Here is a 24,835-nt window from a genome sequence, read left to right as displayed (position 1 = left end):
CAACTTGACTACCTATTATACTTCAGAAATGATTTTAAAAAGGTGTCGCAGAAACCAGATGATAGCTGTGGGAAGGAAAATTATTAGAAATTATTCTATTACTTTTGTTAGATCTTCAAAGGCAGCCGAGCCCATTTGAACAACAGACAGGCAGAAAGAAAGAGGGTAAAGGTGTGAATTAAACTGAAACACATCAAAGCGTGTCAGATTAACGAACACCAGAACATCACATGATGAATTTGGACTTGTGGGAAAATCATAAATAACGTGTGAAAAAAAAAAGAACAAATCACGGATAAATGAAAGAATTTGACATCTCTGTGAAAATGTGATCAAGAGGAGTGGAGACCATGGAGCTTGATTGCAAAGAGTCTTTTTATTTTTTTTTCCTTTTGTGTTCAAGTACGGTCCTCTCTCAGCAGGGTCATCTAAGAAGCATGGACACACAATTACACACAACTCGCACCGGAGCCTGAGCTTTTTCAGGTGGGACATCTGCTTTGTTTGGGTTGGGGTTGGGGGGGGGGGGGGTACTGGATCCCAATCAGCAGTTTGAATGTTTGGATCAAGAGTTTTGTTGTACACCACATAATAACTTTTTTTTTCCCTCTGTGAACATTAGTTGCATTAAGTGACACTGACATCAGCACATAAAAATTTGATATATTTATATATATACATATGTATAATAATATATTTATATTCATATATTTATAGATTTGTCATTATATATCAACAATTGATTCTAGTGATTTTTACCTTGATTTTTTTTAAATTTTTGTTGTAAAACCAGACAAACTGTCAGGAGGAATGCTGTTTGGACATTGATTTAAACAGGAATGCTCACACACACAAACACACACACACACACACTCACGCACGCACACGCACACACACACACACACACATACACACACATACACACACACCACTACACACACGCATGCATAGATACACTCACTCAGGATTACGTGTGCTCACACACACACACACATATGCACAAGCCACACATTCTCACGCATACATGCACATATACTGTACACAAACACACCAATGTCCACACACACTCACACACACACACTCACACATGCCCGGTCAACACAGAGAGGCAGGTCTGTACATCTATGTGGGGAGAAGTTACCCATAATCCCCAGCAACAAGTACGGCTTCACCTGATTAAAACACAAGAAAAAGATTTACAAACAGCAGAAGGAGTCATCAAGTCATCGTCTGTAAACTTTGACAGAAATTCCCTTCAGAGTCCTCTATGACTGGTCCTCGATGTGTCAAAGGTTGGCACAATGTCATGTTTCTCTTTTTTTTTAAATGCATTTCCACTGCTCACTGACATGTATTCATGGTGGATTTTGTTGAACAGGCCAGTTTTTATGCAAAAGTAATGATGACAAATCACTGAATGTTGACACTGGAAAAAAACACAACAGATCCCCAAAGTTGAAGGACGACCCTTCGCAAAGACAGTGTGCTTTAAACATACACATACATTGTTTAGGCAGTGAAAAAGCACTTTTCTTGACAGGGATTCGGAAACGATGCTGCTCTGCCAATCTGAAGCTCTTGCAGACTTAAAATGCTCTTGACGTTTGATTATGTCCACTTCAGAACTCACTTGATGGCGAGAGAAAAATCACAGATGCTGCAGGATGTCCTCTCTGGCTGGGAAAGGAGGAAAAAAAAAACAATCGTCCACTGACATCCAGCCTGATGATGTCTGTCTCTTTTGATTCTTGTGTTCATGTTTCACTTCTTTTTGAAGCGTTTGTTGTTTCAGTCAGTAATAGTCAGTCATGAAAAAAAAAAGATGATTTATAAGCACCGCTTCTAAAATGTGTAATATACACACTGTATCACCTTTTATCTACACAAAAAAATAAGAATGCCTTTTGTTAGTGAAAATGTAGAAAAGTACAGACAAAAGACGTAAAAGAATGACATTCCTTAAAAACAAATTTTCGGTGCCACAAGAGGTGGCAAGGCAATGAAAATGAAAAGGTGGATAAAACCAATGCTACGTTTGTCACTTTGGTGAAATGGTACACATCCGCTTCCTGTCTTGTGCTTGGTTCGTCTTTGTCCTTGCCTTACTCTTCCTGACCTCCTCAAGAGCCCTCATGCCATCTTGTTCTCTAATTTCTTCATTTCTTTGTTTACCACAGAGGGTCAGGGTAATTCTGGCTCTGACAGCTTTCTCTCCTCAGCCTCATATTATTTCCTGATCATATCTCTTTCGTCTACTCAAGCCATCTGCATAATCTCCTCGCGCACACTCCCTCATACCGACTCCCACCAGGTCCACTTAGATGAAACTGAGTTTAGTATAAAGAAATAAAGTGGTCTGGGGAAAAAAAAAAATGTTTGCATGCACATGCACAGTCTCTCTACCTGACTTCACTTTTAACTCCATCTAAGTTCTGCTTTGATTATTTCGAAGAACACAAATTTCCTGCCACTGTAAATGACATCCCTTTTCAAAATGCCACTTACAGTCACTGCATGTTAATCTGATGTTAATCTCCTGCAAAAATATTCCCATTCACACAAGCACACACAGACCCTCCCCTGCACCCGATGATTAGCGTCACACTAGACCCAGGAGTCGGGCGAGGCCGGGTAGTGGCTGGTCTCGTAGTTCAGTTCGCTGTATGGCCGAGAGGCTGAGTAGAAGTCTACATAGTTGCCGGTGGACTTGAGGCCCAGATGCATCCGTAGGTCCTCCCGCGGGTCCCTGGGCGGCCCGGCGGAGCTCTGCTGGGGCTGGGCCTGAGGTTGGGCCTGGACCTGCACCTGGACCTGCGGCTGGGGCTGGGACGGGGGAGCCGGTGGTCCCTGGTCCTCGTAGTAGGTGTCGTCAAAGCTCCGGCTCTGGCTGTGAGGTGGAGGCTGCGGCGGCTGAGGCTGGGGGAAGGAGGGAGGGGGAGGGTAGGGGTCGTAGTCTTTTAGCACAGCTGCTGAAGGGCTGTCCTGCTGGGGTTGAGGGGGCACAACGCAGGGCTGGGCCGGAGCCTGGGGGAGGGAGTGATGGATGTGGCAGAGTTAGGGGCAGCACAGTGGAGACAGAAAGTCACGGAAACGTGGGATGTGAGAACAAAGGAGTGAAATGAGGGGAGAGGAAAGCAAAGATGGGGCGATGGCAGGCAGAAAGTGAACACACGGGGAAAAAGGGTTTGAAAGGCTGGCAGCTTGGGTAAAACAGCTCAGATAGGAATTGGTTGGGCAGGTGCTCATGCTGTGATTTCTCCATTACATGCAGGCATTGAAAGAGCAAATTCTTATCAAACGCTATCACCCACACTGGCTAGCTGCATGTTTGTGTGTCAGGGCGCAGATGCAAGGCGCACTTATGTGAGAAACAAGCTTTTGCCTACACACTCATTTCGTTTATTCAGTCGAGTTTAACGACCAGTAGTGAAAGTTGAATAAACTGAAACTTTAATTAGAATATTAAAGCCATTTAAGAAATCCAATCACATTTTCACGTCTAATCTCCCAAGTCAAAAGCTTCAATGCTTTTTTTTTGTTGTCCCTCCCTCTTCAACAGCAGAGACATTAAACAGAAGCAAATAATTAGCAAAATCAACCTGGGTAACGGTTTTAATTGCCAGTCTGGGGTGGTTCCAGGTTGCAGTGGTTTGATGATGCCTGAGACGGGAGTGTGCTTGTGTCGCATTTCTGCCAAAGAACCTCTTATCACAGCGAGACACCTTTTGTTTGCATCTGCTGTGCTTCTTCCATCCTGGTGCTATCTTTCCTAATAATTACCTTGTTATGACAGTATACGCCCATCTATGAAAGCCCTGGCGACACACATGCGCTGCTACAGTAGTGTTGGTGTGTGCTAGAGAGTATATATAAAACGTGCATTTTTAGAGGACCATTAACTCACCTGGTTCTGCTTGATGTCATCGCTGGCAGTCAAGTAAGAGTTTCGGAACAACGTGGATGTCCCACATGACACTTGAACTGAATGAAACAAGAGAAAGACACCTTTTTGTGAGTCAGAGATCACTAACTACCCAACTACTAATCATTCAAAGTCAGAAATATGCTCAATTGAATGAGCCAAAAAAAATCTAATTATAAATTAAATCTTAACGTAGTTTTATTAAAAGTTTGGAGAACTGGGATTCAGTCTGTGTTTCATGACCTCAAGAGAACATTGATGAGAAAAGAGGCAAAATAATGAAGAGGTAGAAAATGAAGGAGGAGGAAGAAGAGGGGACTAACAGACAGGATAGGAGACGGTAAGAATGCAAAGGTAGCTACAGGAGAAAAATCAGTAGAATAAAACTGAGAACTTAAAAGGTCAAGGTTCAAAAAAAGATGACCAATAACTGAAAAAATGTAATGAAGAGAGGAAAAAAAAAGACAGAGGGTGTTAAAATAGAGTTGTTTAATTTAAATATATCCCCACACACACCTGCCATGCTGTCTTTCCGTGATGTGTGCTCTCCTTTGTTGCTATGGAAACCAGCGTTGGTTGCCGTGGAATCATAGTCCATCTTGCGTTCCTTCAGACTCATCATGTCTCTGGGGGAGGCTGGAGCGCTCGCTACACGCACACGCACACACACACACACACACACACACACACACACACACACACACACACACACACACACACAGTAATGAGCAATAAACCCATAACAGCATGAGCCTTCACAGTCTGCCTGCTTATGTTTGTGTGTCGGTGCATCTCTTGGTCTTTCAAGGTGCACGGTCATTATTCATCATTTAGCTTGTCAGCAGAAAGGGTCACCTCCAGCGTGTTAAAGGACGTCTGGGAATTCACACAAACGCTTATGGACACAATATTTGAATATCAAATTTTGCATCTGCTGTATTTTTTTTTTTCACTTGAGGCAATGCATTCCACTTTTCTTTTTTCTACGAGTTTAAAAATCCTGCAGAATATCCAGATCTGAGACTGTGTGGCCTTTTTCTTTTTCTCAATGTGTCAACAAAGGTGACTTGATTTAAAAATATTGAGATGTGCAACCAAAATGCAGCTAAAAATGGAGGCGCTGGACATGAATCAACTAAAGTACTGGGCCAGTAGGATCCTGTTGTTTTCCATGCCGTGCTAAAAGTTTTGGAGTAGTATATCAAAAGTTCAGCTATTTTAATCTGACTCATAATTTAGGACTCTGTGATACTTCATAATGCTAGAGATTTATTATGGATAATATTTAACCATATTAAATGTAAATTGGATACTGACAAGCCATTTTTCCATGTGAATAATAAAGGATGTGTTTGTGAGCAATTGTGATATCTTTGCTTATAACGAAGAAGCATCTAAGGTTACAAATGAAGGGGAGATGTTTACTGCAAGAAGGCTTGATGGATTTCACAAGAAAAAGATTTACCATCTTTCTCATAACATATCAATTTTGCCCCTGTGCATTGTTAAATAATTACACAAAACTTTAACAACGGCACAACCTAAATAATGTGGATCCCTGTCATAACAACATCAAAAATGTATGACACAAATGCCACACGTATTTTACTTCAAGTATAAAGTACATTTACCAAGCTCCGGTTTTTCCACCAACAGACACACGTGCATGCACACATACTTTCAGCATGTCATAATGTAATCCCCTTACAGCACACTCTCAGGGCTTACTCACTGCCTCTTATCTTGACACACCGAATTTCCACAATCCTGCATATCTGTGTATCAGCCCCTTCAGTGTGGTCAGCTAAACATTCTTGCAACTAACCACCAGAAGTACACCATATATAAGTACATAATCTAGGAACTTAAAAGTTAAAGAAAAAAAAAGGTCTAAAAATAAGGTCTTTAGACCCAGCTTTAAGAACTCTGAATATTAGGGATCTACTCAATATATTAGTGGAAACATAGTGCTACACAGTGCATGTAGCATTGTGAGTAGAGAGCCACTTTTTCAGAAACATTTCCCATGCTTCTGGGCAAAAAAAAAAAGAAATAAAACTTTCTAAATTTAATCGAGGACTTTATTGGACTTTATTTTAAATCTATTTGGAACCAGTCTGAATACCAAAGGACAATTATCTATTCCCAGTTGGATGTGGTGAGCTGCTCTTTTTAATATATTTACGTATTTTACTTAGTACTCTATCATTTAACACCTCTGGTGGATTGTATTTAGGTGGAAACTCCTTCAGAGAAAGATCATCACCATTGGTTCTGGTTACCGAGGGGAGCTGACATCCTCGGAGACTCATTCTATCAGTGCAAAACACTGCAGGACCCCATGGAGCCAGTGGTGGAGCCAGTGGTGGATCCAAAGGTCTCGTTCCTTTTGTCTTCTCCCTCAGCATCAAAACTCTGCTTCTCACAGTTTTATCATTCTCTCCTCACACCAGCTCTTTCTCTGCTCCTGTCCCAATGCACTTGGACAGGATCATTACTCCTTGGCTCTGATACCTCTCTAAGGAGCAGGACTGCAGTTTGGAGAGCATGCAGAGGGGAGTTACAGATGCATGTGGGTGTCTGTATGTGTTAGACTGAGTGGGTGCACCGGGTCAGCCTGTAATGATCAGAGAAACAGGTAAGAAGAAGGCAAAGAGGAGGAAGTGGAGGAGAATGAAAAGAGTGAATGCGGGTGGACATCCACAAAGGCAAAGAGGAGACGGGGTGTGCTGAGAAGAGAGGAAGCAGGGAAAGGAGTCGTGTCCACTGCGCTATAAACGCACACAAATTTCTCTGTGTACTATGATCTCAGAAGTCCTTACTTTCAATGTTGCTTGCCAAAGTCAAATCCTCACGCGTCCTCCTCCCTGCTTTAACCATCCCTCAATCCCTAATTCTTTGTGCCTCCTTGCCTTTTCTCTTTATCTCTCTCCCTGTTAATCTCATCCCTCCCTCTGTCGCTGTTTCCTAACACCCACACACAAACACACTTTTTCTCTCCCTCACTTCCCCCGTCTCCCCCCTCCCTCTCTCTTCCCCCTCCCTCTCTCTCTTTGCCGGGTCCTTGAAGACCTCTCTAAGCCGGAAGGAAGGAAAAGTACTTTTCTGCCTCATCAGCTTGCTAAGCCCAGGGTGGAGAAGCAACTGCTAAAGGCTCTTCACCTACCCGTGCTAACAGCTAATGCTAATGTGCCCTTTGCAAAGCATGAAGGCCAGTGGGCTCGGGATGAAAGCTGATGCTAATCATGCTTTGCTGCATGAAACCCAGTGGGCAGTAGACACTGATGCTAAACACTACTTAGCCCCAGCGTGAAGACGGATCTACTGGTGAATGTTGATACTTGCTGAACTTTGAGATCTATGCATCCTTATGTATGCCTTCCAACGATAACCAAGTCTGACATTCAAGTGCAGCTTTTTGATAGAAAGGTGACAGGTGAATTTTGTCACACAGGTGACTTTTATATAGAATAAGATAAAACCTTACATTTGCCTTCCTTGTTTTGAAAAAAATCCATCTTGTAAGAGGAAAGTTTGTAACCATTTGCAAAATATGCATATGCTTTCATAACAAGATAGTTGTGTTAAATATGAAGCTGGATCCTGTAGCCCTAAGTATAAAACTTGCAAGCAGGGAAAAGATGAAACATATACAAAATGTCCACATTTAAAACTGGATGTGATATAACACCTCCAGGGGACTGCTTTTTACACACTGCAGGTCTTTCCCAAATCTTTGCCGAATAAAGTGTGACAGCTCACTCTTCCTCTGCTCCTTTAAGAACAACTTTTGCACCTTAATATATCAGGACCTGAGGAAAGAACTAGAGGTCTGGCCATGTGAAATCATTTGTGGTTAAATTCGGCCTCGCTGCAACTTAAAATCTTAACATTACATTTGTAACCTTCTGAAGAAAAGATACCTCAACAATTTGGTCTTAAATTTGACTTTGACTGTTAGGAGAGAAACACTTTTCCACATATTGCCCATATCAATGTTTGTGAGAGAATGTTAATTAAGCCTCATACGTTGCTCACCAGAGCGATTATTTGGGGATGTCCTGACGGGAGAGACGGAGGGAGTTCGTGATGAAGAGTAGGGCCTCTGTCGGTCTCTCTCTATTGTTGAGGCAGAGCCCACAAAGTGATACTGGGAGTAACCGTCCTGCAAAACAAACACAGAATCCACAAGTTACTGACAATAACAATCAGATAGAAGCAGACTGGGTCTTCTGTGTCTTCATCTTCATGAGACCAATTACTGAGAGTTTGAAATCTGTTTACAAAAAGACACCAACATTTCTTTTTTAACTTTATTTTTTCCTCTAACTGTTTTATAGCAGTTAAGATTCTTGAAATTGTTTTGTTTGTTGAATGTCAGGGTAATGAGAGAGAGCTTACATAAGTTGAAGTGGCCTGAAAGAGCTTAGAGAATTCCACAAAATGATGTTTAGAAGCTGCTGTTACGCTGAATGACATAATTTGAGTGGACCTTTGCTGGTCTGGTTCATCCTCATGTAGCGTTTACAGATGCCTAAAAGTCCCATGTTCAAACATAAAAAAATGACATGCCAGCTTAAACGGCATGCAAGCACACAGCCGTTTCAGTCAGGATGGAGACAGCTTCTGTGTCCCAGAGATGAACATGTCTTGTTGTGAAATGTGCAAATGAACCACAGAACAACAACAAAAGATCTTGTAAAGATGTTGTTTCAAACTGGGAATGGAATATCATTATCCACAGTGAAACCCCTGCTGTACCGCTTTGGTGATGCTCTTTCTGTAGGACATCCAATTGAGCTTCACCAAACGACAGCATACGTGGACCAGTTAAGCAACATGTGAAGATATCAGCCAACAGGTCAAGGCTTTGGCGTGGAAGGCCCACAAACTTGATCAACCAGTTCTGTCAGAAGGAATGGGTCAAAATGCCAGTGGGATGTTGTGAGAAAATTGTGGAAGGATACCTAAAATACTGAGGCAAAGTTGAACAGTTTAATGGTAATTCTACCCAGTATTATACATATACATTTTCAAGAAAGTCAAATGCAATAAAAAATAGAAAAATATATTTATTTTTTAAACACTATTCAGACTTTTGAGCATAGTTCACAATGGTATTTAGTGAATTATCAAAATTTGCCATAAAACATATATTTACTAATATATGTTTTTGGGGTAATGTATATATATATATATATATATATATATATATATATATATATATACACACACACACTGTATGTATGTATGTATGTATGTATGTATGTATGTATGCATGTATATTGTCTTACTGGGGATGAAGTGTTTGAAACTCAGACCTCATCCGGCAACAAAAATGTTCTATTGTCTGATTGGCCGATGGGTTGGTAACTCCAGACAGCAGCTCTGAGCTGTATGAGCGCTCAACGTGCAGTAGTGTAGCGTGTACCTTTGTAAGATGGGCCGTTGGAATATCTGTGCGGAGGAGTTAATAATTTCTCAGCTTGAGAAATGCCATGTGTAACTTGTTGAAATGCATGTGTTTCACGCTCAATGCGTGAGACACGAGAGCCCTGTTTATAGAGCTGTACTTAAGAGAAAGTGCCCTATTGACACCTGTGCTGGCGCCACAAAAATCATAAAATGATTTTACTTCAGGAATCACTATAATAAGATGAAATAAAATGGTTTGAATTTAATGACTATGAACCTATTTCGAGCAGTTCAAACATGTTCCCTCACACTGAGAAAGATTCAAGGTAAAGACATTTGCTTTCATTGGTTTGCAAGGTACTCAGAAAAAGCATTTAAAAAACAAAAATTAACTGACATTTCATTATTTTTTCTTTTCAGTCTTGTCTTACTGTGAAGGTCAAATAAAAATATACCATTTTGATGCTCAAGGACAATGAATGACTCACACCAACTTGCTTATTTTACTCATAACAGTGTGATACTATGCTGGAAAAATCTTCCTCCTCGCATTCTCGACCTTGGCTGGTATCCGTGAGAAGCAAGTCCACGGAGACCACACCCCCGCAAACTACGTGTCCCGGTGTCAGGCACCGATGATCTTTTAACAAGCCCTGAATCCTCAGAGCTGTTTTAACAGGACGGTGTTACTTCATCTTATGCAGGTAATCATAATGTTGTGGTGTATCAGCGTATTGCTGTAAATCACCAGACGTTCACACACCTGCATCAACTCAGTTTAATAAACATCACCCTGTCCTTGCAGACAAAAGCTAATACAAAAAAAACAGCTCCACAAGCATAATTATTGCCAAGCCAATGAGTTTGTATTAGTTTAGCAGTAATTGGAGCAAAGCCCTTTTCATAGAAATGGATAATGAGAGTCAACAAAAATCACAGAGCTGGAACCAAATTCAATTTAGCATTAAGATAATTGGGTACCTCAAAAAGCAAAACACAAGCAGATGATAAAAGATGATAGGGACATGTTCCATCACAGCTTGGGTGCTGTCCAGATGCTTCAGCTGAGCAGTGGGAGGGCGGCGACGGGGAGAACACGGGTGAGGTGAATCATTTCAGTACAATGAGGCTGGAGGTTAGAATGAGAGGACGTAGGAGACGGGGCAGAAAGTGCAGAGAGTGGGACAGGCAGCGTAGTACCCGAGGAAGACAAAAGATAACACAAAATAATGACAGAGCAAGGAGGGGGAGGGAGATGGAGGGAGAAAGTAATGACAGAGCAGAAAAGAAAGCAATAGGATGAGAAGAAGTAGCGAGTGAGGAGTGGGCTGGAGTTAGCGCACTCATATTTTCTGGCACGGCACTGTAAACTAATAGAAAATGGGATCCCCTGACACACAATAGTTCAAAGGTAGACTCTCCCATTCTTCCCTCGTGTTCACCTCTTCTACCTATTCAGCAGTCTTCCAGTCTTCTCTCCCACCTCGTTTCACATTCTGGAGCTCCTTTTCTCCCCGAACAAATCTCATTAAATGTAATGTAACCTCCCGAAGGTACACTGGACCGCGGTGTGATTGGACACTGTCAAACTGTCATGCTGCTCAAGAGAACGTGGTCACTGAATATTGAATGATAAATGTATCCAGGAGAGTGATACATGCAGTGTGCCGTGAGTTGTTGCTCACAGACGGAGCTCTGGAAGGAGCCACGGCGTTCCTCGGGGGCTCACCTGAAAAAAGTGAGCAAGAGCTGAACTTTCTAATAATTGAATTCCCCAGAAGATCATAAACAGGGGCGAGTCAGGAAGAAAAATATGCCTATGTGTGAAAATGTTACACTCACTTTTAGAAGCTGTCATCACATATAAATGAACTTTAACTTTTTCACTTTTTTCCCCCTCCCTGTGGCCTATAGCTGTGAAATTGCAATTTAAATTCTTTAGAAGAACCTATTCCAGTCTCAGTCTACACAAACACTGCCCAACAACAATGACTCTGAATTAGGATTGGATGAAACACAAAAAAAAAAACTATCTATATCTTGGTACATGGCATATATTTGTGTGTTTTCAATGAATATCCGCCATTGTAATAGTGACAGTGACCAGAGATCACATGTGTAGCCAGGCTATTGCTGCTCTTTTATACAGGGTTTATACAGCAATCCTTATGTTAAATTTAATACCAATTTAATACCTTTTTCACTACCTTCAGATTTTTTTTAAAAACTGTCACAACATTAAGTGTTAATCACGGACCTTTTAACATTAATACAGATTTTGACCTATAGAACACTATACAGAACAGATTTATAGACTCCAGATGTTTCACATTTATTTCACTTTGTGAATGACAATAAAATAGACTGATTAAAATGTAAAAGATAATACCAATTAAAAAAAAAAATACCTCTGACAGTGAATTTAACACTTTTAATGGCCTTAAATTTGGCAATTTTCATTTATCACTTTTTAATACTTTTTAAAACCCCTCGGAAACCCTGTTATATCTCATTTGAAAAACAATTAATATAAACTAAAAACTGTCTTTTTTATTTTACCATAAATTGTAAGTATACTAAGTTAATATATTTATTAACTAAAAAAAAACAATTTAAAGAGGGGAGCCATGTTCTACATCAGTAAAATCAATACTGCATGTCAGGATAAGCAAATCATATTTTCTACACAAAATGACAACTTTTCATTGAATTCATTAAGTTAAACTGTGTGCAAAACGTATATATACACAATAGTCAATGTATGAAGTGGATCAAAAGTACATTCGCATGTCATGCAAGAACTCTGAACAATACCCATTCTTGTCCTCGGACAACTTGGATGAAATGAAATGGTGATCACTGTCCATTTTCTCCAGAAGTATCTAAATTCTTTGGAAAGTTGGGCATTTTTAAATCTGTTTCTGTTAAATATTTATTCATACCTCGCAGGTACTGTTTTATTTACTTTAAATATTTATGATTTCCTGATCAATGTTAGTTCAGCATATGCTTGTACTTTAAAAGCTTCAACTATCCTGTAGCTTCTACGAGAGCATGTTGGAGCAATCTAACGATCATCTCAGTTTGGACTAAACAGGTTTTGCCGATTTCGATACTCATTTCACTAGTTTTTTTCTTCTCTTTCCACCCACCTCCTCGTTTTCATTCTTTCAGCTCCCACTGGATGAATGAGATGACACAAAGAGAGAGGGTTTCCAGGCAACTAGTCTGCCTGTTGCTCTCACCATCGCTGGTGAGAGCTGTTGAAGGTTGAGAATTGCAAGGTAAAAAGTGATTACCACCTCAACAAATGAGGAGTGCATGTGTGTGTCTTTGTATGAGCCGGTGAAAGTCAAGCCAGAAAGCAATTATGGCGCAAATTGTAAAAGGTTACACACGGTGAGTGGTTGTTCCCCTCTGGGTCTCACTGACCACTGAACGCTGTCACTGTTCATTCCTTCAATCCATGTCTTTTTCTCACTCATTTACACTCAGATTTGAAGATTTACAGTTGTGGCACTCTGCACTCACACAATCCATTTGTCCTCGCAGGATTTATGGGCCTCTGACCTTTACATCCTGCATTTTTATTGCTTTTGGTTTATCCGATTTAGAGGTTGGCTTGTACACTGTACTACCACGGCACATCTTTTCCTTTTGGAAAACAGCCCTGGATACTTTCCGTGCTGGAGCTCTGCCTCACTCTCTTCCTAAAACAATGTTTTCAGTACTCTACCCTGACAGAGGCTATCTCAACACACCTCCATCTCCCCCTGGGCTGTCTCTCCTCATCTCACAGGTGAACATCAGAGAGAAACCAGGCGAAACAAAGAGGCAGCTTCTGAGACCAGTGGTGGGTTTGATGTCTGCTGAGGTTTTCAAATGCATCTCCTTCACACTGTCTTTTCTATTTACAGAGTGTAGCAGTGGAGAATATATTTTTAGATTTCAAAATAAAGAATCTCACCATACAGTATTTATCTTGCAACAAATAGTTCCAGAAAACTGTTGGTGCTCGAGTGACAGTTTGAGAAATAGTCACAATGCCCTTTTGTTAAATATAATTATTTGTAGCTACATTAAACCGCATTTGCTTCAAAATATATCCCTTTATTTTGCAAGTGCTTCCTGAGCGTTCTGGGAGAAATAATCCTGTCAAAGACGTGGCTGTGCAATCATTGACCTCACACATACTGACATCAAACACAAGCTTCTCACTTGCATCGCAGAAACACACCCGCACGGTGAATTACAAATCCTTGGAACAAATCAGTACACGTGTGACAGACACGAGATCTCTCTGACCCTGAACTCCATCTGTCACACGTGTACTGATTTGTGTGGGTTTGCGATGTAAAAATGAAATATGTGTGTGTGTGTGTGTGTGTGTGTGTGTGTGTGTGTGTGTGTGAGAGAGAGAGAGGAGGGATGAGTCTGATTGAGTGCCCAAGACAGGTCATTCATCAAGAAATGAGGCACAGCAGCCCAACACAAGTGATGCAGCGAACATGACAAAGTGTAACTGTGGTGAATACAAAGTTATTTGTTCTACTTGTGTATGTGAAGAAAAGGGAGGGTGTGATGTTTGTTTGAGTGAGTCAGTGAATTAAGTCCTTCTGGGCCTATTAAGAATAGGTTTATTTACAAAGCGACTATCCTTCACTTGCTTGTTTTCAGTATGAATCCCCTCCTGAGCAGCAATGCCCAGTCATTGTGTACTTAAAAGATGACCCGTGGCTTCACGTCAGTTGAGCTGTGGATGAAACAGTACACACATTTACTGGGGATGCATCCTGTCAAAGAGTCCAAATTAACTCTGGTAGAAGCAGTTTTACTGCACTCAGGAGACTATTATACAAGATTTATTATAAAGTCGGTGTAGCTACGACAGAGTTTGGCTTTGGTTTATTAACGACTTCAACATCGAAGATGTTTTAAGTCATCTCAGATGCTATTTTCATACAAACTTAGTGTTTATTCATCAGAGCTTGCAACTTTTTCTTTGAATATGTTCAAAAACTGGTGTGCCTCTTCGCCACCTGCGATTCGCTTTTCTTTCATCCTCTCTCTCAGCCTCGACTGCTCTCATGGCACTGCTGCAGGAAGTGATTTGATTAAGTTTTCTCACTGCTGTTTGACAAATAAATCCCACACATTTTCGCATTATCGTTGAACTACAAAAAATCCATCACACATCTCTCTTTCTTCCTCATCTTTGCCTCTTTTTTTTTTCTACCTTTGCCTTCACTTGCAAACACGCCAGAGACAGCACTCTCCTTTTCCATTTAGACTGCATGCTGATCCATATTTGAACCGGAGGCTAACAGTTTTTTCTTGTTTGGTTTTTCGCTGCAGCAAACAACCATGACCTGGTATGTCACTGCAGCGATGCGAGCAGTATAGTCACTTATGTTGCGCTCTGGACTCTGGTGATCAAGTCAAAGTGGGAATCGTCTTACCCAACAATTTCCACAGTCAGAAAATAAGACTGCACTATCACTAACTGTACAATTTGGGCAGTAAATAGAGAGACATGGTGTTGTGTCTGTCACCATTTAAAAAGTCATTCTTAGTTAGAAATACAGCAGCTGCATTTGAATATAAATAGATGTAGGATGAGCTTCATTTTAATTGCATTTAAAGATGATCATCCATCATTTAAGGGACGTGGATGAGCTATTATACATTTCTATAATAAGTGTGGGGTGAAAAATACATGAACGGAAAAAAAATAAATAGATCACCTTCCAAAAATGAAGTTTTTTTTTCTTTTGGGCACATCTGGTGTGGAAAGCTAGTGTCCTTCGTGTCTGATCATTGGAGTGTTATGCCATCCAGTCAACTGTAATGTTATCCAGTGGCGATGATTAGAGACAGGCGAAGCAGATGAGGCTCAGGTGGAACACATGGGGGAACTGCTTGATGTAATGGCTCGGGATGGATGAGAGAGTGATGAATGGGGAGAGCAGCACAGTCTTGAGGATGACACAAGGCCACACTGATGCCGAGGGAAGAGGCTGTGTTGAAGTGACTGCGGCGGCAATCACACGTGGAAAAACATGCAAGGGAGACACTGAGTCAAGCACCCTCTGCTTCACTCTCAAAGCAGATGGAAGAAATGACCGTTATCAAAGACTTAACAACATCTTTGAACACTGAGACTCAGGTACTTGAAATTCAGTTTACATTAGCAGCAAAATAATAGAAAAGGACTGAATGACATCGTGGTGCACTAATAGCACATTCGATGACAAGTTAAATGTTTTTCCACACCAAATCATGATGGGACTGAGCATAAAGAACTGCTTATAAAACTGAATAAATGAAAAGGACACTTTGCTCAGAAACGAACCAACGAAACAAGAATCTTACAGGGGGCATGAAAGTTAAATGCTTCTGTATTGTATTGAAAAATAACATGTATGTGTTCCTGTAAAGGTGGTCACACTGTGCTTTTGGGACTTCTCGCTTTCTCTCAGCGTGCTGTAGTTTTATACTAGAGTAACAACATCACTGGAGTAAAGACAGCATTATAGAGTACTGTGTTTTTTCAACATTACAGCATGAAAACCTATTCTAGTGCACCCTCAAAGTAAAATGATGAAACTCACATTGAGTACAATTTAGGTTCTTTGATGTTACCACACAAACTGAATCATCAGCTCATTCGGTTTCCTTTAAATAGAAATGTGAAGATCACACATTCAAAGCTAAAAACACCTTTTTGGAACGTCTACTTAAAATTTCAAAAAGTGCACTGAAGCTCTGTGTTTATAGCTCTGAAGCTTTATTGAGCTAAATAGCAGATACTATAACTTCTAGATCCCCTAGGAACAGTCATGACTGACACAAAGAGGTGATGCTACATCTTTTGCTACTTTTGATCAAGTTGCATGTGTGTGCAGGGATGGGACATCTGAAAAGAAACTAAAAAGGTAGGAACATGTTGGTTTCAGCAGTTTTCTGGTTTATTTGTCTGAAAAACAAGTGAGTAACTTTTTCAGAGCAATGCAAACACAAGAATTATAAATATGCTGGAGGTGATTCGTGTTTGCTTGAGCTGTTATTTAATGACCTCACTACTGCATTCATGAATAATCCACTAAATAACCCTTAGCTTTCAGTGTTACGTGTAAATTAACTGCTTTGTCAATGTGTAGGTAAGTAAATAAAAGAAACCACACAAAATAGTAAAGTTATTGATCCTTTTGGTAACCACAACATTCAGCTGGGATGCTGTGCACCAGAGGTCTGTTATTCTTTTATTGGGATTATGATCAAGGCGAAAGGAGGTTTTATATATACACATATATATATATAATATATATATATAATATATATATAATATATATATATATATATATATATATATATATATATATATATATATATATATATATATATATATATATATGTCAACTATAACAGCAACAAATAAGAGCTTTGCTCACCGCATCAACCTGCATCTGCTGACTTGTCTTCCCTGGCAGCCCACATGATTGAAAAGACATATTGCCCGCTAGTTGATAGACAATGGACGGCATGGGCAATTTACACACACAGAACGCGGCAATGCATTTTGCAGTCTGACAACTTTCTATTAAACCATTATATTATTACCAGAGACACTTCATGAGACGTTTGGAGATGCTCTTGTCTTGTCAAGACAACTGATTGCAACCGTCCCTATCAAAGTCGCACAAAGCCTGCGACATGTCAGACTCCAACCTGTTAACTCTCCCACTGACAATTGCCAGTTTTACGACATAATCAAAGTCATTCACTTCACTTGTCACTATTGAACATTTATGAAGCCATAACTGAACAGTGCCATAAACTACTATCTCCAAAACCACTATCTTCTGAATATAATAAGCTGGGGGTTGTAAAATGATATCCACTTAATTTTTTCTTTTTGATCATGAAAAGAACCTGACTTAATGTTGTGCTATTCATCGCAGTTTTCCTTCTTTGTATGCTGCGACAGATAAAAGTGTCAAGCTTCAGAGGGCTTGTGTCATTAAACAGGTACCCTGTTAATTTAGGTGTTGCTTAACCGATATATCAAATCAGCATTTAATGCATTTTTAAAAACCGTCATAAACATCAAATCAATACCATTACTTATAAAAACTGCTGACTGATAGAGGTAGCTGTCAGGAAGCATGAGTAATGTTTGCTTGGATGCAGGATAGAAAGATCTGAGTTAGCACAGCTTCACTTCAAGTCTGGTAAAGGTTTCAGGTGAAAATAATAACATGAAACCTGTAGCTGCCTAAATTCAAAAAATAAAAACAGATTGCAAGTGTATATTTTAATTGCTTCATTAAAGTGTTTACACAGAGAATCACCTTAATCATCTGCTTCAGGGGAAGCGAAAAGCCCTCTTCCTAACACAGTTCAAGGCCAATTTGCCAAATATAGCAATGTCTTTCCAATTATGCTGTTCCACGAAACCTAATATAATTATTACAATGGCCACTTCCACCTAATTAGATATCTGGCACATTTTCGTCTTAGCTTGTTACGTTTCTTCCACCTTAATGACACAGGCATATCCAGGAGTAATAACAAGAGTCCTATGGGGGACCGATGCCAGACCAGCAAAACTATATACAGTTTATTTCCTGTGCATCTGTGAGTACACGGTGAAGCACAAAGTTATAGAAAATATGCGTAAACAGGACACAGATGGTGCAGCAAGAATTCAAAGCTTGGTCCCGCACTTACCTTCTTGTAGAGAGAGCGCAGGTCTCTGTATTGCCACATACTGCTGAGGACTTGAGAAGCTGCCTTTACCACCTTTGCTGAGTGTCTGGAGGGAGATGGACAAAGACAAAGAACTATTTCTCTCGAACCCCATTTATTTTGTCATGCTACTCTGTCACCTGTCCTTACCTGTGACACGAGGCGTGTGCAGGCCAGTGGAACTTGTACTGGTTTCAAGAGTCAGGCATGCATCACTCTTTTCAAGAGAACAACCTTATTTTCAGGCAAAGGCAGACTTTTTCAGTTGGGTTTAAAATTACCCACTCTACCATGCTAATGGTCCCCTCCCCGCCACTCAGATAGAAAAATGACTCTGCTCGCAGTCACTTCATAAATCCTGCCTTTATAACAGCTACAGAGGGGAGCAAAGAGGATGCTCATTTTCTATTTGACAAGGAAATGTTACACTGGGGTTGATCATTTCTCCATAAAACGTGCAACAGTTTGGAAGACTGAAAATGCTGTAATGGCACCAACACTAAATCATGGCATCTGCCTAACCACAATGTGTCACAGTCACACTGATCCATTATAAACACTAGCAGCATCAGTATCATATAAAGCATCACTAAATGGTTCTGGTTCGTGTCAGAAGATAATGACAAACCTTTTTTCACAATGAACATATTGACATGACACTGCAGGAGAACCACGGCCGTAAAAATGATTATATTCTGTTCAGGATCGGTCCTGTTATTGGACATTTTTTTTTCACTTCATGGCACATTGGGACATTTGATGGAACTGAGTTATTAATGTTATTAAATCGACCAGCAATGCATTTTAGTCAGGCTGAAAGATACAAATCCAGCCAAAAATGGAACATTGTCTCACGCGCTGCAAGAATCATGTTGCTGTTTGAGCAGTTTGACAGGGATGTGCTTTGCCAATCGCTTTTTTCGGAGCTGTAGGTTTTTAGTCAATAGGTGTAATTTTTCTCATTTCAGTGTATCTTTCAGCTCATACCCCACAGTTGATAAACAGTTGTTATCTATCTTATGGCTGTAATGTCTCTGGCATTTTCCTAATCTAAAAGTGTGTAATCATGTGACTATACCAGAGTAGTCCAGATAATGAGCATTTATCCACAGTCTGCCTACCCTTAGAAAATGAAGATGTGTGGGCTATTAGCTGATAACTACAGTCACTGTGAAATTTGCATTTATGTAGCTTTCTTTCAGCACCTCATCTCTCACTGTAATAGTGCCCCGGAGCTCAGTTCCCCAAATAGGCAAAGTCTCTCCCCATATCAATAAATCAAAGTTTGACCTCTGTCTAATCGCACTCCAGTGTCATGGCAACCCCTGACCTGCTCGTTGCCATAGCAGCTAGACAGAACACCCTGCTCGGTCTCCCATTGTGACAAGAGTTATTTTCTGTCTTACTTGTTGTTCTATGGCCGTCTTTTTTCCAGATGAATGTTCACAAGGAAACCCAGGTGCAGTCACAAATGATGGATGTGAGGCTGCATTGAGGCATGACTCACTACTGACTGCTTAGGCTGAGCTGACTGATGTGGCAAAAAGAAAAGCACAATACACTAACGATAATATGCTTAGCTTTGTACCTAGATTTTAGAACAAACTTTAGAATTTAAGTTCTTCACATAAAGTCCTTAATGAGTTTTCTTTTCTCGCCTGTAATGATAAGAGACTTTAATTCTCCTTCAAGAGGGTATTTGAACCACATCAACGAATCTTATTGTAACATCAAGCAGATGAAATTCAGCTGCAATTATAGCCTGTATTATTTCTGCAAAAGTCACAGGAAATCAGCCTTGTAAAAATGAGAAAAATTGCAATGCACATGAGCAACAACAAATGTGCAGGTAAATTTGCTCTGCATTTAAAAATAAACATGATGTACTTTATCGTAAACGGTTGAGATTCAATGTAATCAGTTGAGGATTTCTACACCTGCAATTTCATTTCTGGGAAAAGTTAAAATGAATATACATTTTTTTGCTGAGACCAGCGCTGCACATGTAATGACTGTTTCTATTAATCAAAATGTAATTCGAAAACTTCAGACCCAAATGTATTCATGTTGTCAGTTATGTGTGGTGTTTTGTCAGAAGCAGTATATGCGATAGATGCAGTATAAAGCAACAAAATATAACTAATTACTTTTATATTTAATATTTAGCTACCAGTGTCTGCTTGTACTTCTATTTCTCTATTTTAGAGGATGTCTTTACACTCTTTACCTTACTCTATCCTCTGACAGCTTTACTTTACTTTTAAATTAAGATTTTAAAATAAAAAAGGTAGAGAGCTTATTAAATCATGTGCAGCTTATCATCATCATAAGATGTAGTTGGATTAATAAAGCATCCATCCATCCATCTATCCATCTATCCATCCATCCATCCATCCATCCATCCATCCAGGTTTATTTTGAGGAAACAGCATACTTTCCACAAATGTATGACCATTCTTCTGTTTGGTTACTTTTGTTTGTAAAAAAAAAACAAAAAAGAAGTGATGAGATCTCCTTCAGATCAAAGATCATTTTCTGTGCGCCTCAATCAATCAGCAGAGAAAAGAAAAGATAAATAATCACAAGCTGCAGTCTGACATGTTGAGTGCCACCACTGCCATAAACGCCAGCTGCCTCACTAATGTAATGATATAAATGTAATCTTCTAACATTCACAGGGGATAGCTTTCATTGCATAACAGCTGCAGAAGAGTATTGTACAATATTGTGCTTTTCTTTCTAATATGTCTCCCATGCCGACAACAATTTGGACTTAAAATGTTGAGACTGACCTGAATGACTTTTGCAGAATAGAAGTTTCAGTGTTTGTTGTTTTTTTTCTACCATAGAGAGTCTGTGTGAAATCTACAGACTAATGGTAAAAAAACAAAAATACATTACTTATAGTTCTGATAAAGTAATGGCTCATCACAATGATGTTTTCCGAGACAATAAACATCATTAAAATCTGCTGTTCGTTGCCTCTTCCATACAATTCCCTACAAAATACAAATCTAAAATGAAAGAAAATAACAGATAAAGCTCTTAGTTTTTAGCTACATAATTGGTTGAAAAACCTCCCTGTCAAGATTGGACAAATGCATGTTGCATAATGGGGAAACAGTGCTTCAAAACATGGGACAAATGTCATTTGACAATCACAAAAACAAATTTACTGTAATTGAAATACAGTGAAACCGCAGAGCTAATCTGTTTTTTCAATTCAGCCGTGGCCAGTGGGCACCACTGCTTCTCCAGCTTGTGTGTATCTGAACAATATATAGACGAAGCACACACTTTGATGTTTTTCACTCCACTCTCATCAAAATGTGAAAATCCAACAAATGTTACACAGATTAAGGCTCTCTCGTCGATACACATTTCAAGAGAACTCTAGTTCAAGGTTTTGAGCAGCTGGGGATTTAAGCTCACAGTCTGACCAAGTTATGGCTTTTGCTCAAGAAACCCAACAGAACCGATAACCTAAAGTCTTTCAATAATATACAGAGAAGGTTTGAGAGATAAAATGTTTCATGCAACTCATTTGAACTCTTAATATACATTTAATTACACATCTTAAATGTTTTTTAAGGAACTGACATGCATAAGAAAATAAGAAATAGTTACAGCAGTTAAAAAAAACCAACAGAAACTTAAATGAAGAAATACCAAAACTCAGTGAAGCCAGTTCTTAAACACGGCCTACTCACTTGTCTCCTTTGCTGCGTGCGATGCCGATGAGCTTTTCGATGCCACCAGCGTCGCGTAGGGCTTTTGCGTTTTCCATATTTTTGGTGATCACTTCATGCAGTGCGCAGCAGATGGCAGTTACTGTGTCGTCTGACATGGTCTTGCTGGGAGGGCCTGTTGTTCCAGAGGTCCCGATGCTGGTGGCATTATTGTTAGTGCTGGTACTGATGCCGGGTAACCGATGGATCAAATCTCTCATGGCGTATTTACCTGTTTTTTTTGTGGTGAAAAGAAACAGAAAGGAACCAAAAGTATTGATAAACGGTTGTTCTCTGAAATCTGTGTAGTTGAGGAGGTTGTTATTATGATTAATACGACCATGCAAGTGACTACGTATCATTGCTGACTGTGGATGTAGACGACAGGTTGATCTCAGAGTCATCACATATGGAGAATTACTTGGAAAACTTTATAAAGATTTGGTTTGAGAGGCCACACTACAAATCCTCAGATACACACATGCTGGCATGATGATGAGAATCCAATAAAATAGATGGCTCCTGACATTTCAGTGAAAAGGCTAGCATTTAAACAAAATTAAATCAAAGAAGTTCACTTTCCAAGAACGATAAGATGGAGAAAATGAAGAAAGGGAAAACTGGTGTAATTACGAAATACAGGAGATGACTTTAGATAAACATGCACACATAGGCAGCTTTTGAGAGGCTGGAGCAGATGGAGAGAATATGATTTGGTGGGGAATTTAGCAAAATGCATCTCAGAAAGGAAATGGTGAAAAGTTAAAGACATCTCATACAGCCACAGCTGTCTCAACTCGCAGCCTCAGTTATCAGTTATCAGACTGGTTAATAACATCCCTAAAATACAGATCACTTCAACCAGTATAAGGGTAACTAGTGGACATAAATGCTCCCAAAATCATGGAATGTCACAGTTTATCACATTAGCAAAGACACATAAACTCAACAAGATATTTCCTCAGGTGCCTCTGATTCATCTGCCGGTGAAACTCACCGCGGAGTTTCCCGTGAGAGTGAGATGTGAAGACAACTACAGAGAGGGGCCAGGCAGATCAGAGCGAACAGGGAATGAGAGCAGAGGAGACCCGCCGAACTGAACCGGTGAAAGATATGATTGCGCTGACTAAGGTGCCGTGTGGAGATGAATCAAACATGAGCACTAGCCGGAGGGCAGAAAATGTCTTGACCATCATAAAATCTGTCAATTATACTTCAATTGTCTCAAGCTCTCAGGGACAAAACCCACAGGTCATGTTTCAGGTAGAGAAGAATCAATCGGCACGCAGAGGTGAATGTTGAATAATCAGTCGTATTTGAAATGCAGCTAAATTGGAAAAAAAAGAACTCTCTACAGCAGACAGACTACAATGGATCCTTTGTGCTCATTCACAATGTGTGAAATCAATATTATTGTACATGGCAAAATCCCCTGTTGTATCTCACATTGAGGAGTCCATCGCTGCCCTTCTCAAAGAAGGCAGGGCTAGGCAAGGCAAGTTTATTTTGTATAGCACATCTCAGCAACAGGGCATTTCAAGGTGCAAAGAAGAAAACCAACACAAATAAAAGCTTGATGTAATAAGTGAACAATAAAAAAAGCTTTTGGGCTTCAAAGTATTTCTTTTTTAATTGTGAAATAACATCTCCGAACTACTCGTTTATCTAGTGCTGTAGAAAGCCACCATTTGCCTTTATAACCGCTGCCGTGAATAAGATGAACACTCCTCTGCAGCTCATAAAATGAATTTGAATACATTATGTCTCAGAGAAAATACAATTAGATATAAAACATCTTTGCAGCACAGAGATTTGCTCCTTTACCAGTGGAATGCTGAAAATGTCTTTCACATCTTCTATTTCATTTTCCCCCAAAATCTCCCACATCTATTCTACTGATTAAATGATCAGTCTGATATCAAAGCTGTACTTGCAGAATAAAAGCAGACCATCGAGTGTTGATGTCAACTCTGAAAAGTCGATACATACATTATGGCCATGTTTTTTCATCACCCTCTTAAGAATTCACATGTGAAGACTAATAAATGTATAAGTACGGGCACGCACACACGCGCGCACACGCGCGCACACACACGCACACGCACACACACACACACACACACACACACACGAATTAGATCCATAAGGATGCAGTTGTTGGACTTAATTGGCCCGGTGTTATCAGAGGCTGGCAGACCCAAAAGAGGTTAAGCAGCCATTGTCTTTTGGCTGCAAAGACAAGTTAAGCTGAATCCTTGGAAGAAGACTCATTATTTGACTGACTTGAGTCAAGTGACTAATTTTCTGACTGATTTACTTCCTGAAGACTGAGTAATCTAATAGCTTTATTTAAAGATCTGACTAATTTCTAAGTGAGTGACTGAATTGTTCACAGATCGAGAGAGCGAACGATTTACTGACTTGGTAATTTACCAGTGGCCTGACGTGTCATTTGCTATGGGGATGAATAACACACAGATAACATGAGTGTATAATCCTTCAATGGGCCGAGTTCAGGTGAAGAAAATAAAAAGAGAGAGAAAGCCATAGGAATAATATTGCAGCCATAAATATTTTCTGCTTATCAACTGAATGTGCTGATAAGTTGCCATCAGCATATCCGTTAAATATGCTTGCACAAGTGTGCGTGCACACCGCTGTGGTGTTGCGCGTGCCTCAAAGTCGCTCTAACATCATCACATTCATGCCACAGGGGGCAAATGTAGAAAGGGGGGAGTGATCTGGAAGGGTATGAGGGAAAATTCAATGCAGACGTCACACATAATAGAGAAGATAAGATAAATGGAAAACACTGGAAAGAAACACAGACATTAGCATATGCTGAGAGCAATGTGATGTAAAATGCCTTCAGAGCAAAAGAATGAAAAACAGAGAGACCCCTCAGTTTTTCTTTTTAACCTTTTTTAATGGCAATTTTGTTTAAGACAGATTTTCTTAAGCACACCCAATCTTAATGAGCTACACAACAACACGCATCTCACCTCACACTGCTCCGTTTTTG

General features: G+C 40.0%; 1 protein-coding gene across 6 annotated transcripts in view; it reads right to left on the bottom strand.

Annotated features, from left to right (window-relative positions):
• Nucleotides 1-393: 393 nt before the first annotated feature.
• ctnnd2a (catenin (cadherin-associated protein), delta 2a) overlaps nucleotides 394-24,835 on the bottom strand; it is a 312,351-nt gene continuing 287,909 nt past the window's right edge. For 2 of the 6 annotated variants that reach the window (XM_061713369.1, XM_061713371.1), the window contains exons 20-25: nucleotides 21,796-22,045; nucleotides 18,068-18,152; nucleotides 7,952-8,087; nucleotides 4,439-4,570; nucleotides 3,905-3,981; nucleotides 394-3,024 (exon numbers count right to left, since the gene is read on the bottom strand). In XM_061713369.1, coding sequence (XP_061569353.1) covers nucleotides 2,605-3,024; nucleotides 3,905-3,981; nucleotides 4,439-4,570; nucleotides 7,952-8,087; nucleotides 18,068-18,152; nucleotides 21,796-22,045 — 1,100 coding nt within the window. In that variant the 3' untranslated portion in view covers nucleotides 394-2,604. The remainder of the gene's footprint in view (nucleotides 3,025-3,904; nucleotides 3,982-4,438; nucleotides 4,571-7,951; nucleotides 8,088-18,067; nucleotides 18,153-21,795; nucleotides 22,046-24,835) is intronic. The other 4 variants (XM_061713370.1, XM_061713372.1, XM_061713373.1 and 1 more) reach the window with 3 other exon arrangements.

The sequence above is a fragment of the Cololabis saira genome, chromosome 22 (assembly GCF_033807715.1).
Source record: "Cololabis saira isolate AMF1-May2022 chromosome 22, fColSai1.1, whole genome shotgun sequence".
Classification (NCBI taxonomy): domain Eukaryota; kingdom Metazoa; phylum Chordata; class Actinopteri; order Beloniformes; family Belonidae; genus Cololabis; species Cololabis saira.
The sequence above is the reverse complement of the archived record's forward strand: the minus strand, read 5'-3'. Positions and strand labels throughout refer to the sequence as shown.